The sequence below is a fragment of the Cupressus sempervirens genome, chromosome 9 (genome assembly GCF_028749045.1).
Source record: "Cupressus sempervirens isolate cs-2001-9-10 chromosome 9, ASM2874904v1, whole genome shotgun sequence".
NCBI lineage: Eukaryota > Viridiplantae > Streptophyta > Pinopsida > Cupressales > Cupressaceae > Cupressus > Cupressus sempervirens.
Window position 1 is genome coordinate 323,930,779 of NC_143126.1, and position 17,658 is coordinate 323,948,436.

Here is a 17,658-nt window from a genome sequence, read left to right on the forward strand (position 1 = left end):
GGATGCTAAGGAGCTGTTCCAATTCCTTAATGAGGAATGAGCAAATTTTCTATTGTCTAAGAGGCTGGGTCATGTGAATTGATGTTGCTGTCCATGCGGTTCCATAATAAGCTTGCTAACCCTATGGGCTATTTTATATTTGGTTATGGTTTTGTTAATATTGGTTTAAGTTTAGCTCTGGACTATTGCCCTACATGACATTTTATGATGCTTAGAAACTTTTATCAGCTTGACTCACATACTTTTATGCTTGTTCTTTTGATAAATGTTTTTGTTAATATGTTGTTGCTCCACACCTTTCAAAAACTTGCTTTTGATAGAGGTAGGTCTGTGATGGTGAATATGAACATTTATACTGTAGATGTTGTTAATGTGCATCCAATATGCTTGATTGTACCACATGACAACACCCTCTTGCTACTGCTTGTTTCCAAAACATGTTTTTTTTATTTTAGTTCTATCTCTAAGCCCACATATTGCCAAGTTCTAAACATGTAGGGCTCATTTGGCAACGTGAATACAAGTGGAATAGAGATATGTATATTCTTAAAATTTTGAATTCTCTGTTTGGGTGCACCAAATCAGAATTGGATTAGGAATAAAATTGGAATATGTATTCCAATTTTGGCCCAAAAATGAGGATTTGCTATTCCACCTAAATAGGCGGAATAAGAATACATATTCCTATTCTTATTTTTTTAAATTTTAGAAAACATAATTTTTTGAGTCTGTGAATTCCACATCAAATTCTGGGTGAACCAAACAAGAATAGAAATACGTAACCCCATTTTTTATTCGAGAATAAGTATTCCAAAATAAGTATACCTATTCCCATTTTTATATTCCTGCAGCCAATTTTTTTTATTGAACCTTATTGACATCCCTCTTTGACATCCCTCTTCTACTAGATGTTTTCCCCTACCATTAAAAATAGTCAACAATTTAACCTTTCATATTGGGAAGTCGAGACTAGATATGTGGGGCTTGTTGAAAAGTTGGTACTAAAAGACAAGAATTATAAAATTGTCGGGGATATTTCCAATTAAAAACAAAAAATGCCGGGCAGAGTCTGGGAAATTTAAAAGAGAGGGGAGTTGCAGTTTTTAACGGCCAAGGGCATGTTAACGACATACATAACGACGACGTCGGTTGAGCTAACAGCGCAGCGCGTTCCTTCTCTTTTATTTGTTTGCTCTGTTAAATTCAGGTGGCCTTTCCTCTGCATTGCAGTTGTCTTGTGCCGCCTGCCTTCTTCACACCTGTTGCAAAATCCAAGACAATTCCTCATTCACACGACGCCTGTGGGAGAGAAGTAGTGAAAAGAGGGGCGAGTGAGTTTAAGCGGTGGTAGGTTGTGGGTGGCAGCTGGAGAGAGTGTAGAAGAATAATGAAAAGTGGGAGTAGCAATGGCAATGGCAAGGGAGATGAGCGCATAAAGGGACCCTGGTCACCGGAGGAGGATGCCGTTCTCAGCAGGCTGGTCGAGAAATTTGGAGCCCGTAATTGGAGCCTCATAGCCAGGGGCATTCCTGGCCGCTCTGGGAAGTCATGCCGCCTTCGCTGGTGCAATCAGCTCAACCCAGGGGTCAAGCGCAAGCCTTTCACTGGTAATACTCAATCTTTACTTTGAAAGGATGAAAAATGTGGTGTTCTTTTGCAGCGTATCAAATTAGTTGCTCGGATTTTAGTTAACCTTCATTGTATCCGATTTTGTTAATCTATTTCTAAACAGGGGTTCTCGTGTTACCATTCATTGGTAATGCTTCTCTTCATATACATTTTTCAAATTCAATTGTTTAATTTGAATTTTAGTTACATCGATCCATATTTCACTAATAACTGTTCCGACTTCCCCAAAATCCATCTCTCACCTTTTTGAAACCCACTTTTCGAATAGGATCTCAAGCAACTACTTTACTCTACTGCTCGACCCTTCGAATATTGCTCCTTTGTGGTTCTGGGCGTGACTTGTTTTTCTTCAACATCACAGTTTTTAATTTTTATTGTTTTTTGCTGATCTTAATACAAATAATAATATTTTTTTTTCTTCAAGCATAATGATTTATTTTGCAATGGTATTTGCAACTTAATGGCTGTCTCTATTTCTTGGATATGATACTAATCATGCAAGCGCTGTTTCCACTCTGCCTCGTTGATTTGAATATTTTCTTCTATAGGTGCATTTTTTCTTTCTTTCTAATCCTTATCTTTTTTTCTGTGATCTTTTGGTTGATATGCCTCTCTTTTGGTGGTGATAAGCACGCCAAGAGCAGCCATCAACGTGGGTGTGAGGTACAAGAGTAAAGAGGCACAACATAACCGAAATTTGCGGTCTTGTAAATGACGTGGAAGCTGTTCTGGAATGAGTTATGATGAACTCAGCTTACCATGTAATATGGCCATAAATAAAGAAGCTTCTTCCCATGAAGTTAAAAAAAATGTTTTATAATGTGAAGAAATTGCCTCACAGTGTCCTCACATAATTTAATTCCATCAGATATACATGATATATGTATGTGCAGTGTTGGTAAGGACAACTTGGAGAGCTGCTAGACCTAGAATGGTTTAAGGAGGAATGGGCTGTACTACAAGGCTATTTGTTTGTCAATTATGGATTGCTTTATTGCTGTTTGATGATTTGAACTTTGGCCACTCTCTTTATGATTGCACCACTTTACTATTATTCCACAGCCTCTGTGAACAATCTCGCTAGTTACCTTTTGTTTAGTTTATGAAGGATCTATGTAAATATTGGTTAATAGATGGGACATTGGTTTACATGCGCACTTACGTTATCTGTTCTACATTAATATCTATGTTTCCATTGATAATGTGAGAATGTGAAGTCCAACGGGCTCTTGACTATTTGATTGCTCAATCTTTTCGTTTCTTCCTTGTCTCTCATATTCGAAGAGCTTAACAAATGGATACATACGAGTGCGGATGTATTTGTATGCCTGAGAACTGAATAGAGTAATAGCCCTGAATAAAGTTACATCCCTGCTTGAAGAGTGGATGTAGCCATTTTTTGTGCATCAGTGTAAACTTAGTGTTTTATGTGTTATTTTCAAATCTCTATATCTGTTTTTGAATACCCATTTCTGTTATCAAATTCCTTTTAGTTGCATTTTTTTTAACACAAATGGTATCAAGGTTGTGGTGTTTGATTAGGTTGCAAGAGAGTTAAGTTTGTGTGGGAGCAATTACGTCTGAAGAAGGAAAAGTCAAAAAGTTCAATGGCCATAACAATCAGTTGTGGATGATGCAAATGGAGGACTGTTTGGATTAGAAAGATTTCTGGCAACTATTACATGGTAAAGCAAAGAAATCAGCAACAATGTTGGACGGAGATTGGGATATTCTAGATAGGTTAGTACAGGGAGCCACTTGGTTGAGCCGAATCTCTATTTCTGTTTTCAAATTCCTTTTAGTTACTTTTTTTCAAACAATTGGTTTCAAAGTTGTCGTGTGAAAGAGAGATTCAAGTTTGAGTGGGAGTGATGTCTCCTGAAGAAGGAAAAGTCAAAAATTTCAATGGCCATAACAGTCAGTTATAGATGATGCAAATGGAGGACTATTTGGATCAGAAAGATTTCTGGCAGCTGTTGCATTGTAAAGCAAAGAAACCAGCAACAATGTTGGATGGAGATTGGGATATTCTAGATAGGTTAGCAGAGGGAGCCATTTGGTTGAGCTTATCCCCTTCTGTAGTGATTAACATATCCAAGGCAACCCCGACTGCTAATTTGATGAGCGTGTTGGGTAAGTTGTATGAAAAGTCCTCAACACCAAATATGGGACTTAAAGGATGAAGGTAGTTCCCTACTGAACTATATAAATGGATTTAATATAGTTTGTAGTTTCGGGTTATACCATGCCATTTTGGTGAACAAAACTCTTTTAAAATAGTTGTTTTAGTGGGATAATGGGAACATTTCTTGCAAGCCTTAATGAATGCTTCTTACGAGAAGATATGAATGTTTTGGCCTATGTCAAGGATCTTGTCATCATTTTCAAGAGTCTGTGGGTCTTGTGCTCATTTCTAGGATTGCATATTCTTGTTATTTCTGAAGGGGATCTCAAAGGGTTTTAAAAATCTCTGGTGCATTGCCTCAGTTTTTGTTTAATTTTCCTTCCCCTTTCCTAAACCACCAAGAGAAGAGCTAATTTCCATAAAACCTTGGAGGGTGCTTTGTAGGGTGCATTCTTGTCCCACTCTTGCAAAGCTTCCAGACTTCCCTCATCTAGGCGGGAGCCTATATTTGGGATCAACATTTTCAAATATTTGTTTCTATTTTTTAATTCCTTTTAGTTTCTCTTCTATTTTAACAGGTTTCCTTTACTCTACAATTAATAATGTTGTTTTCCCTATTAATTTGGATTAGGATACGTGATAACTCATTGGGTGAAAGCTTTCTTTGTTGGGTGTACATGTGAAAGGATTGCATATAGTTCCACATGCACACATCTAATGAGTGAAATAATGTCATGTCCCCATATTAAGATAGAATTTTTAAATTAATAAAATAAGATAATATTATTAAATAAATCATAATGATAAAATCATATATTACAAGTAGTGTTTGTAAAAAAGAAAAGAAATAGAAATAAAATATTATTACAATATATAAAAATAAATAATAATATTATCTATTATCAATAAAATAAGATCTAAAAATAAATAAAATAAAAAATTGATAAAAGTATAATGGATGAATAAATAAATAAAATTGCCTATAAGAGAAAATATGGTAGAAAGTAAATAAGTAAATAAATAATATAATATAAATAAATATTATAAGTTAATAAATCTATTGAAAAGTCAAAAGATATGTAATAAAGAGATGCAACTCCTTCAAAATAAGATAAAGAGAGGAAAGTTCTTAAAAAAAGAAAGAAAGAAAGAAGAGGAGGAAATATAGGAGTAAAAGAAGGAACAATGGGAGCGGAAAGTAATGTGAAGGAAATAAGGAAGTGACTTTCTCAAGAGTCAGAAATATGGATGTTTATGAATGTTTGTGACTCTTCAAAAATGGTGTATGGTGTAATATAAAGTATTGTGACTTTTTGAAAGGATTATGATGATGAAGGGTTGTGACTTTTTGAAAGGATTGTAACTATGAAGGTTGTGGCTTTTCATGTGGATTGTAATTATGAAGAGGTATGACTTTTCAAATGGATTAATAATAATAAAGGAGAATATAAATACAATGAGATTTCTTTGAAAGGAGGAAGAAATAAGTAACTTATATGATTATAAGAAATAAATAATTTATATGATTCTAAGGTATATTATATCTATATGATATACATATATGTGTGTGTGTATTGATCATATATCGATAAGTATAACTATTGTAGTATTAATATCATTTACAATAATGAGATTGTAATATCAACCATAATAGCAAGATCAGAAAATATATATCTATATTTCAGTCTTACTATTTGGCTAAGAAGGGAAGACTGAAGAGTTGCCAAAGAGGAGCTTGTGAAATTCCAAGCAATAGATCTTTGTTCCAAGATAAGGTAGGGGTCAACGTTTCCTAGGCCTTTGTGATACAAGCTTGGACCTGTAAACGTTGAGAAAATCCATTGATAGTGGTATCTAGGCAACTTGGTTAACACCCATTTCTTCCGTCATGAGTTGGAATATTAATAAGGTTGGATATAAGAGTTAAAGGTAACTTTAGGAGTATGGTGTTACCAAGGAGGGGCTTGTATAAATGCAAGGTAATGGATCGTATCCCAATAGAGGGTAGGGGTCAGCAATCTGTAAGCCTTTGGGATGGAAACTTGGACCTGTAAACTTTGAGGGAGTCCATAGTTGGTGTCTAGGCACGTTGGATAACCACCTATATCATTCATCGATAAACCAAATAATAATATAATTGGGTAATTGGAATTATTAATTATGGAGATATTCTTCAGACTTATATATAGTATGATTGATTAAATACATGTCAATCATGACTGACCTAAAAAAGGAACATCACAAGTGGTATCAGAACTATGATCTTGCCATCTTGTAGGGTAAAATGATAAAACAAGGAAACATTCTAATGAAATGAAAAGGAGTATGTGTATTATGTGTATGCTTTGTGCATACTTTATATCCTCATGCATCTATGCGTATACTTTGTGTATGCTCTGTATATTAATTTATATTTTTGGTGTGCTCCATTATGCCAAAAATATGAATTTCTAGACAAAGTTGATCAAATATCAAAATCAATTTGATGTCCTTATAAGGAGGATTATGTAGTAGACCCCATGGACATTTAATTTGCTTGACGGAAAGCAAATTTCGGAAGAGCGGACTATCATGTCTCCATTTTAATATTGAATTTTAATAATAATCTAGTAAGATAGTATTATTAAATAAATAATAATGTTTAAATTATATCCTTACAAAAAAAGAAAATAAATAGTAATAAAATATTATTATTATACTTAAAAATAAATAATAATGTAATCTATTATTAATAAAATAAGGTCTAAAATAAATTAAATTAAATAACAATATGACGTAGTGCAAGGAAGGAGAATCCCCAAGGAGATGTCCAAACCCCCAACAAATAACCACATAACGGAAACACAACAACAAACAACAATAAAGCAAGATATGATACCAAATTACAACTCTTTATTCATAAGTAACTCAGTACATGCAATATGCTCGGCTGTAAGGCCTTCTGGGTTAGAACCAAATACAAACAACAATTACAAAATCAGTTCTGCAAGATCCAACAAGATCCAACTTACAATCCCAATCCTAGATAGTCCATATCCACATTTGGATAAGAACACCAAGAAGAAACCACACTTGTACCCTCAGGTCCACCAAGCAATCCTCTGGGTCTCAAGCCGCAACTATTAGCTCTTTAAAGTTTGCATCCTCTTCTCCAAGCTGAATGATCACAATGTTCATACTCCCCTAAAGACTCCACAAAAACCCCCTACTTATACCCAACTAAGCCACAAGTCGGCCTAGCTCATTACAAACTAAATTAAATCCCATACATTAAATATATGTTGAGCCACAAGTTGACTACGACACAAATTAAATAACCATACATAAATTAAATGCCAAAAGTCAACTCACAGACAACTCGACACCAACAGGAACCAAGACCAAGTTGAGTGTTAGCAAAACCAAGCTGAGCACCAATAAATTCCCAAGCATTGTTGAGTTCGCAGTGCAAACCGAGCACCATAGACCATGCCAAGCTCCAAGACCATGTCGAGCTCCAAGACCTTGCCGAACAATAAGACCTTGCCAAGCACCACAGTGCATGCTGAGCTCCTAGAGCATGCCGAGCTCCATAGTGTATGCCGAGCTCCTAGGCATAAACTATGCCCAATAGCGACTGAGCACCACTTCTTTGGTGATCGAGTCCATAACCACAGACCAGAATTCCTCCAACATGCAAGATTGCAAGAAAGCCTAGGACGCTTTTGCATCAAACACCCCAGGTTCGAAAAGATGTTCTAGTAGCTGGAAGAACATCTTTTGGGATTCAACACATAAATCCCAAATCGGTTTTTCACATACATATCCTCCAAGTCTTCAACTTGTACACTCTTTCCCTTGTTCTTCTTATGCTTCTTCACATCCATCCTCGATGTGCTATAGATTTGCTTTCCATGTTGATCTCCAACCTTCTCAGAATCTGCCAACTCAACTCGGCTGCCAATACTTAGGTTCCTTCTGCTGAGCTCTTCATTCTGCAATGGAATTAGGGAAAACTTCCTACCACCTTTATCAACAGTAAACACATTATTGACACAATCATGCATAGCCCTGCAATCATACTGCCAAGGTTTACCAAGCAACACATGACAACTATTCATGTTCACAATATCACAGAACACTTGATCCTTATACTGCCCAATCTGGAAATCAACAAGGCATTGCTCCCTCATTTCCAAAGCATGCTCATGTTGCAACCAACCAATCCTATAAGGATAAGGGTGTCTCACTCTCTTCAAATGAAGTTTCTGAACCATCTCTTCAACAACAAGGTTATCAGTACTACCACCATCCACAATCACCTTGCAGACTTTACCACTAGACTTACAACAAGTCCTAAATAAACTAGTCCTCTGACAAGAATCTAATGTCCTCGGACCAACTAGTACTTGCCGAGCCAGTAAACTCTCTCCTTGCTCAAGCTGACCGTCTTGAACTGCAACCTCATCACAGCAACAACTGTCCTACCATGCAGACATTCAAAAGATCTATGCCCTTCTTTACCACATTTGAAACAATTACCTCTGAACCCATCTCCACCTGTCCTCCTTTTCTGATCAACAAGCCTTGGTTCACCTTCTGCACTCGGTTTAGCTTGTGCCAAGCTATCCTGCTTCTCTTTTCCTCTAGCATTACCTTGACTTTTTCTCTTCAACTTATCTTTTGCCTTTGGAGCATATTGATAAGCATCCTCAACTGAAGAAATATTCAACATAGCAACCTCATCTTGAATATTGAATCTCAAACCATTAATGTAGCGAGCAACCTTTTTCTTTGACAATTCTCTATGACCATACCGAATAGTCAACTTGTAGAACTCCTTGGTATAATCCTTCACAGTCATAATCAATAGGAAAGAACTTAGCCTTCAACTTTGTCACCATTAGTCTCCATCTTACCTTCTTCTCTGTCTCTTTGTAGTTCTTTCTACCAAAGAGTAGCATGTCCTTTCAACTTAGTTTGTGTCAACCTTACTCTAAGTGGATCCTCAATATCCTCAAGCTCAAAGTAGTTTTCCAATTCACTAATCTAATCAATCAGGTCTTCAGGAGTCGAAGTACCTGAGAAATTAGAAACCTCCATCTTATGCTTTAACTTTAACTGAGATCTAGGTCTACCAAACTGACTAACCCTAGTTCCAATAGGTCTCTCCACACAATCAGTTCTGTCCTCACCACTAGATCCAATAGCTTCAAAGTCTTCAACAACTTCCTCATAGCCATCTTCAGTACCCACAAGCCTAGGTACACCACCTAACGCACTTACAATTTCAGCAATTATGTCACTCTTCATCAATGCAATCTCAGATTTGAATTCTCCACTAATATTTTCAGAGATCCTTTCTTCCAGAACATCACTAAGATCATCAATTTCCCCAGGGCCCAATCTTCTTGGAGGCATCTTACAAAATTTTCGTAAACCCAAAGCAATAGTTCCACCAATCCAAAAGATCAATCAGCTCCACTAGATCAACCTTCTTTGCAAATCCTGGTGTAAACTGCTTCAACTTCGGCGATTTGTCAACACACTCAGGTAAACCTTCGCTCTGATACCACCTGATGCAGTGCAAGGCAGGAGAATCCCCAAAGGAGATGTCCAAATCCCCATCAAATAACCAGACAACAGAAACACAACAACAAACAACAATAAAGCTCTGATACCAAATTACAACTCTTTATTCATAAGTAACTGATTACATGCAATATGCTCGACTGTAAGGCCTTTCGGGTTAGGGCCAAATACAAACAATAATTACAAAATCAGTTCTCCAAGATCCAACAAGATCCAACTTACAATCCCAATCCCAACTAGTCCAGATCCACAACTGGATAAGAACACCAAGAAGAATCCACGCTTGTACCCTCAGGTCCACCAAGCAATCTTCTGGTTCTCAAGCCGCAACTACTAGCTCTTCAAAGTTCGCATCCTCTTCTCCAAGCTAGATGATCACAATGTTCATACTTCCCTAAAGACTCCACAAAAACCCCCTACTTATACCTAACTGAGCCACAAGTCGGGCCAGCTAATTACAATCTAAATACATTAAATATATTTTGAGCCACAAGTCGGCTACAACACAAATTAAATACCCATACATAAATTAAATGCCAAAAGTTGGCTCACTGACAACTCGACACCAACAGGAACCAAGACCAAACCGAGTGTCAGCAAAACCAAGCCGAGCATTAGTAAATTCGCAAGCATTGCCGAGCTTGCAGTGCAAACCGAGCACCACAGACAATGCCAAGCTCCATGAGCTTGCGAACACCAAGACCTTGCCGAGCACCATAATGCATGCTAAACTTGCGGAGCATGTCGAGCTCCATAGTGTATGTCCAGCTCTCAGAGTATGCCGAGCTCCCAGGCATAAACTACGCCCAACAACAACCGACCACCACTTCTTTGGTGACTGAGTCCACAACCACAAACCAGAATTCCTCTAACATGCAGTATTGCAAGAAAGCCTAGGATGCTCCTGCATCACAATAAAATTACAATGGATGAATAAAAAAAAAAAAATCGACTACAAGAGAAAATATTGTAAAAAGTAAATAAGCAAAAAAACAAAAAACAAAATCTAATGAAAAGTCAAAAGATATGTAATAAAGAGACGCGACTCCTCAAAACAAAGTATAAAAGAGAGGAGAGTTCATTTCAAAAAAAAGAAAGAAAGAAGAGGAGGAATCGATAGGAGTAAAAGAAGGAATAATGGAAGAGGAAAGTAATGAGAAGAAAATAAGGAATTGACTTTCTCAAAGGTATCAATGATATTGAAAGGATGTGACTCTTCAAAAGGGTCATAATTATGAATGGTTGAAACACTTCAAAAATGTTGTAATATTAAGTATTGTGGTTTTGAAAGGAGTATGATTATGAAGGGTTGTGACTTTTTGAAAGGATTGTAATTATGAAGGGTTGTGATTTTTCATGAGGATTGTAATTATGGAGTGTGACTTTTCAAATGGATTATGCTAATGAAGGAGGCTATCAATATAATGAGATTTCTTCAGAAGGAGGAAATAGATAATTTATATGAAACTAAGATATATATATCTGTGTGTGTGTGTGTGTGTGTATACATATATACGTGTATATGTATATACATATATATGAATATTGATCATATATCAATAAGAATTATTATTGTAGTACTAATATCATTTATGACAATGGGATTGTAATATCAACTATAATAGTAAATTCATAAATATATATCTACATTTCAATTTTGCAATTATTTGGCCAAGAAGGGAAGGGTGAAGTGTTGCCAAGAAATTCCAAGCAATGGATCTTTGTCCCAAGATAAGGTAGGGGTCAACGTTCCATAGGCCTTTGTGATATGGACTTGGACTCTTAAATTTGAGGGAGTCCATTGATAGTGGTATTTAGGCAATTTGGTTAACACCTATTACTTCTGTCATGTGCTGGAATATGAATAAGGTTGGACATAAGAGTTGGAGATAACATTAGGAGTATGGCGTTACGAAGGAGGGGCTTGCATAAATCCAAGCTAATGGATCATATCCCAATACAGGGTAGGGGTTAGTAATCCGTAAGCCTTCGGGATGCAGATTTGGACCTGTAAACTTTGAGGGATTCCATAACTGGTGTCTAGGCAACTTGGCTAACCTCCTATACAATCCATCCATAAACCAAATAATAATATTACTGGGTAATTGAAATTATTATTATGGACATATTCTTAAGGCATATGTATTATGATTGATTAAATACATTTCAATCATGACCGACTCAAAAAGGGGACATCACAATAAATGCACTTCAACTATGCTAGATAACTCTGTTGTGCTAAATCTTAATCGTGTGATTTTTTTGTATTCAAGCTTTAATGCTTATGATCTGAAATGAATTGGTAATCATGAGATGATACACTAGTTGAGGAATTCAATGTATTATATGCAACAAATTGATGAAACAAGTAGGATCAACAACTGCTGAACAATATAAATAAATTAGATTGTTATTTCAATTGAGAGCTTGTACAAAATGGAAAACTCTGCAGGAGAGATGTACAACTTCTACTTTGATTACATGCTTTGAATATAGCTAATATATAGTCTTACAACACAAAAACATAAAACCTACTTTAACTAGTAAATTATTGTTTTTTCTGATAGTCAAGGTGTAACCACATTTTCTAGTGACCCATGTCCTCCTTGGAAGATGAAACATTGAGCTAAAATAAGGACAGTGTTATTAGAAAAGAAAAAAAGTTCAGTGTTACTCAATGTTGGTATTGACATTTGTTGAGGCCATAATTCTTAGCTCATTATGGATGATGCTAATTTCATATATGTGTTGCTTGATTAGGTCATAAATTGATCTATTTAGGTTTGGATCAACTTGTGAAATTCTGCGTTGAAGAGGTTAAAAAATGCAAACTACGAAAATGCAAAGCTAATATTAAAAATGATCTTCTGAAAATTTCATAAGATCCAAAGCCTTCACTTAGGTTATTTGAGATGTTCTTTGGATCATTCATCTCTTCTTTAGAAGCGGTGGGATCCATTACTTCCTCCTGTATTAGATGAAGAAGCTTTCAATAAATTTGGTTCCTGGCAAAACATTTTTCTTGCTGTGGTATTACCTTGCCTTCGGGACCTGATATTGTGAGTTTATTGAATCTTCATTTCTTGACCAATGTACAAACAATTTGATTTGTAGAAATCAGAGTGGTAGTGTTTGGGTTTAGTTCTATGCTGAAGCTATTTAACATTTGATGTTTCCAATATTCATGGAAGGTATTTAGCAGTAATTTTGCATTGAAAGTTGTGTACTTCTTGTGATAGTATAGCATCTAAGATGAAAGGCATTATCGACCACTTGTATTATAGTAAAAAAGTTGACCATAATGGAAAGCCCCGTGTCTTGTTTTTCTCTTTCTGAAAGTCCAACCATACCATGTCCCTCAACTGGAATTAGACATGATGCTGATCCTGTTGTAGCTTGTACTTCTATAGTTTTTTGTAGTAGTTTCTGAATGTTGCATTGAATTTATTGAATCCTTTTAACAAGCATGTAGTGATGTTTCAGTCGCTTAATGGATGAGCTAATGGGTGGAACTTTAGACAAACTTAGAATGGTCTGTGCTCTGGATAAACAAAGAGTTCAATTTTATTTGTATTTGACTCATGGCAATTTTTCATCACACATGTTTATTTTTATTGAGTGATACATTCAAAGAATCTGCACAATCTTGTGGTTGACAACCTGTTGTTTTCTTGTCTATCTAGGGATGAATTGTTGCGGATTTTGCCATTTTTGTGTACATCCTAGATCACAGTAAAAACTAAAATTAGCTAAGAAACCTAATGCCCTTATCTGGCTTAATGGTTTGTGGTAGCCAAAATGAAGTGATGCATTTTCAAAGAACACCCTACAAATTTGCTTTCTAGAAATCCTATTCTTAAAGGGCATCATAATAACCATCCCTTGGAACTTGTCAGCCACACATTATACACAATCATTTCTGTTATTATTTGTAGGAAAACTGAAATATAAAATCCATTGTAATAGTTGCCGAGGCTTGTTAGGAAGTGGCAAGGGTATGCATAGGTCCTATTTTTGATTGATTGGCTTTGTCAAGTACTAGTTGTGCAAGATTTGATGAGAGCAACATCACGACGTAATTTTGGCCAATGTAAGTGTTGATGCGAGTTTTGTATCACTTACATAACATATTAGGATTTGAATATTTAATATGGGATATCAAACATGCAACTCCTCTCTTGAAAAGTTATTACTCATGAAGACATAAGCAATAGCTCCAATGTTCCTTACACCGTTGGATACTCGCTCAGTTTTATCGATGTGATTTGCTGGTAATCATGTAGGCGGCCTTACACTATTCATTCGAGGATGACTTGGACTTTGGTGGGATGAAGGTGATGGTGGTTCGGTTTGTGAAATGTTTGGGTGGCAGATAATGTTGATGGTAGTGATGATGGAGGGTGTGTCTATCGATGATGATGTTGATGGAAAGCGGTGGTGGTGGAAGGTGAATGGATGAGTCTATCACTTAACTTACTTATCTAAGCTTCGACTACCCAACTACTCACTATTCTACTCTTACTCCTATGAATGGAAGGTTAGCAAACGGACGGGGATCGAACCTAATGAGAGCTGACCAGCGGCCTCACTTCCACAGGTGCAATGATTCAAAGGGATAATAAACTAGTTTACCACACAAGGCTTTCCAACCAGCTGCTAGGATGCTAGTGGTCTAGTATTGATCCCTATCAAACATTTACCAATGCTACCATACAACTATTCATCTACTTTAACCTCACTTAAACAACTTGAAATGAAACCAACTTTAACAACTTGAAAAGAAATCTAAGTGGGAGTAGAAAACATGCAATAATACCCAATGTTCTTAATCAACATGCAAATCGCAACAATGAAAAAGAGAGCAATTTTGGCATTATCTTCGCAACAATTTCTCCAACAACTTTACAAATGAGAGCAAATGGCCTTTTATAGGGGCCAAAAATACCATGGACAGTAGAGATCAAAACAAGATCAATGATCCAGATTGGACCCTCAAAACCCTAATTAGGGTTGCCACCCCATCGGCCAATGAGAAGACGCCACCTCATCAATGGACCAATGAAAAAAGTGCAAAAAGTGGCAACCAATGAGAAGGCACCAAAATGGTGGCCAATCAGAAATAGACACTTGTCTTTTTCTAGAAGAAAGAGAAATTTGCCACTTGGGTTTACATCAAATGATCTTCTAATATAAATCTTCCCTTTTCTTTTATTTTCTTAGCTAAGGCAATGAACTTAGCTAGCCTTTCATTAACTTCTTCCATAGGAGGACAAGGTGAGTGCTTCATCCTGAGTTCCGTTGACTTTGCCACGCTGCTCGCTGCTTGTAGTATCCTTTAGTGATCTTTCTCATATTCCTTCGCAAATCCAATAAAAGTACTGTGAGAGGAAAGGGTGCCCAAATGCTTCTTCTTGATGGCAACCTTTCCCAACTCATCCAACTTCGATCCAAAATCTGTCTCATTGATATCCTCTTTGCCAAGGGGGGATTGTCATTCCTTCAGTCTTTCCTTCATCCGTATCATGTCCACTGTACTGATATTGGTGTCAGTTATTCTCTTCATTTTCGAGAAGGGTGTTTTGGGCATCATATCCTCTTTGTCTTTCTTAGTCTTGTCCGCTTGGGATTCTTACTTGTACTAACATCTTCCATGCTCGTCGCCCTATTATGGGATGGTAGAGTGGTGGACCAGAAGGCAAGTAGAACCAAGGGAAGCAATCCTAAGACTAGAACGAAAGAAGGATGTTAGCTTAAGGACCCCTTGCAACTCTAGATGATGAAAATTCGCCTTAACCAATAATCTTACTGCGACTTTTCAGAATTAGGACTTGACCTTAAGAACTTCAAATCCTTTGCAAATCAGAAATTTATCATGCAATTCACCTCCAAATAAAATTACCCAACCTAAGGCAAAAATTGCAGCCTCTTGCAAAAATCAGAATTTCATCTCCCACAAATTTCGCCCTCCACAAAATTCGCCAAGCAAGAAGAGTGCAGATCTGCTCTTGCAAAATCACCAATGCCTTGAGAAGGAGAAGTGAGAAGTGAGGAAGAAATGTGAGAGAGGCCTCCTCTTATACCCAACTTTCTAATTTCCTCCAAGCTGGCCGACTTGGACCCTGTGAGAAAGAAAAACAAATAATTAATGCAAAATTATGGCCCACAATTAAATACATAGCTAAAATTAATTTGGCCATGATGAAAATTAACTTTTTAAATTGCCATTTGGACCAAAATTGCAAAAAAAAAAAATTAATGCCTTAGAGGTGTTAAATATTTCCATTTAATGAAGATTTAGTAATTAATACGTTATTAAAATTAGATTTTGGCTAGCCAAAAGCCATTTTTCAATATTAAATTACTAATTTCATTAAAGGCAAAAAAGTTTTCAAGGCAATTTAATCCATTTAAAGCCAAATTTTGCAATTTTAATTCAAATCGATTTTGCTAAGCAATTTTAGCATTTTAACATAAATAAAATTATTTCGCTAGAGCCTAAAAATCGATTTTGCAATTTGACTTCACCATCACAAAAATTAATTTTCTTCACTAAAAAAATAAGTAAGATTTTCCAAAAGACCAAATTTAACAAAAATTTCATTTTTTGAAAATTATCCAAATTTATACAATTATGTCCAAATTTTCAAAAGAAAATGTCTAAGTACAAAAATCACAATTTTATCCTACCAAGTTGGAATTAACTTTGAAATTTGTTTGGCCTAAGGATATAATTGGTGGCTCTAGAAAATCAAGTTAAAACCAGGTGAAAATAAATCTAACCTTCTCCCTATTGGCCCTGAAGGTGTCCAAGGCGTGAAATCTTAAAATTTGAAACCTCTAGACCAAAAAATTGCTAAGGCAATTGAAAAAAGGGGGCGATGGTGTGAAAACCTCACAACAGTAAGTACTTTTGAAAAACCACTACCATCTTCTCCCCTCCAAAATGATTTTTAATCCAATTGTAGTGAGCTTCGACAATGATCTTTTGACATTCCTCAACAAAACATAGTTGTGCCCCATGTGATATGGAAGTCCATTCTCTATGCGGTAATTAGGACATTATTTCCCAATTGCTAATCCTTTATTTATGTGAGTGTTTAGGATCTTTGAGGTACAGTTGGGGCCACTTTGATGTCTCATGCCAATATGAGTCTAGGACTGTCATTAGTAATGCAATTGGAGCTCAACTAAGGCAATTGATAACCTTGTTGATGCTTCTTTTCTTGTTGAAATTTGAGGTGGAATTGTTGGAGATATGTGAACCACCTTTGTTGTTGGCCATTCTAGGATGCCTAGAGCTTGCTTAAATAGGGCTTGTATTTCTGTGGATGATTGTGTTGGTTATCAAAACCGTTGATTAGAATCCTATGAGCCTTGCCTGCTCGATGTTGGGATTTCTAATTGGTTATGGCCAACTTGACAGGATTGATCAATTTGATCTAGATCCTCTATGCTTTTGGCTTCGCAAAACCAAGTCCCGTACACCTAATCCTGGACAACAAAAACTTGGATCCAAGATGCTTTATAGTGAATAGATATAATGCAAAGAAAATCTCTTTAAATGGCAAAATTTTAAGGATAACTTCTGTATTGCGAATGGTGAATATTAATCTTCGAATTTCGATTACTTTAGTTGTGAATTGCTGAAAGAAATTTTTAAAAATGAATTACTAAAACAAATAAATATCAAATCCTTCAAAGGAAAAAGATTAGATTATTACCAGCATATGGATTGAGAATTATGAGCAAGTTAATGATTAGTGCAGAAATTTAAATGGGCAATAGAACTTTATGATATTAGGTATATTGTATCTATAAACAATCTAGTTATCACAATGCTTCAAATTGTTTCGTTTTATGCGTATTTAAACCAGTCTATGATGTTTTAACCCTTATACGGACAAAATAGATACAAATAAAGAAAACAATAATATTTCACAATATTTGTATTGATCAGATTTAAATAGCAGTGAACAATTTGATCCACCTATCGTGATAATGAATTGTAAATAAATAAAGAATAAAATGATCACAAAGGACGAACTATATAAATTGTAACTCTAGAACAGATAAAACTCTTATTGATTATATTGTAGAAGAATTTGTATTGAAGACACTCAAATGCTGATGCTCTACTCCACACTACTTGATCTCAAACAATATCAAAGTTTATGCCGAATAATTTCAATATCGACCGGCTTGGTTCAAAATTCAATCTTTGCCAATGAAAATACCATATATCAGAGTGCAGATACAACTTCAGAATACGAAAAAATCATAGGAATGTGTGTTAAAATTATTGTATCTCCTTTGATCTTTCACCACATATTTAT

The 17,658-nt window shown here is 35.9% G+C and overlaps 1 protein-coding gene across 1 annotated transcript in view; it reads left to right on the plus strand.

Annotated features, from left to right (window-relative positions):
• The first annotated feature begins 1,105 nt into the window (after window positions 1–1,105).
• LOC149538671 (transcription factor MYB25-like) overlaps window positions 1,106–17,658 on the plus strand; it is a 65,766-nt gene continuing 49,213 nt past the window's right edge. Inside the window, exon 1 of the mRNA XM_089799999.1 lies at window positions 1,106–1,607. Within this exon, the coding sequence (XP_089656125.1) occupies window positions 1,388–1,607 (220 nt within the window). The 5' untranslated portion in view covers window positions 1,106–1,387. The remainder of the gene's footprint in view (window positions 1,608–17,658) is intronic.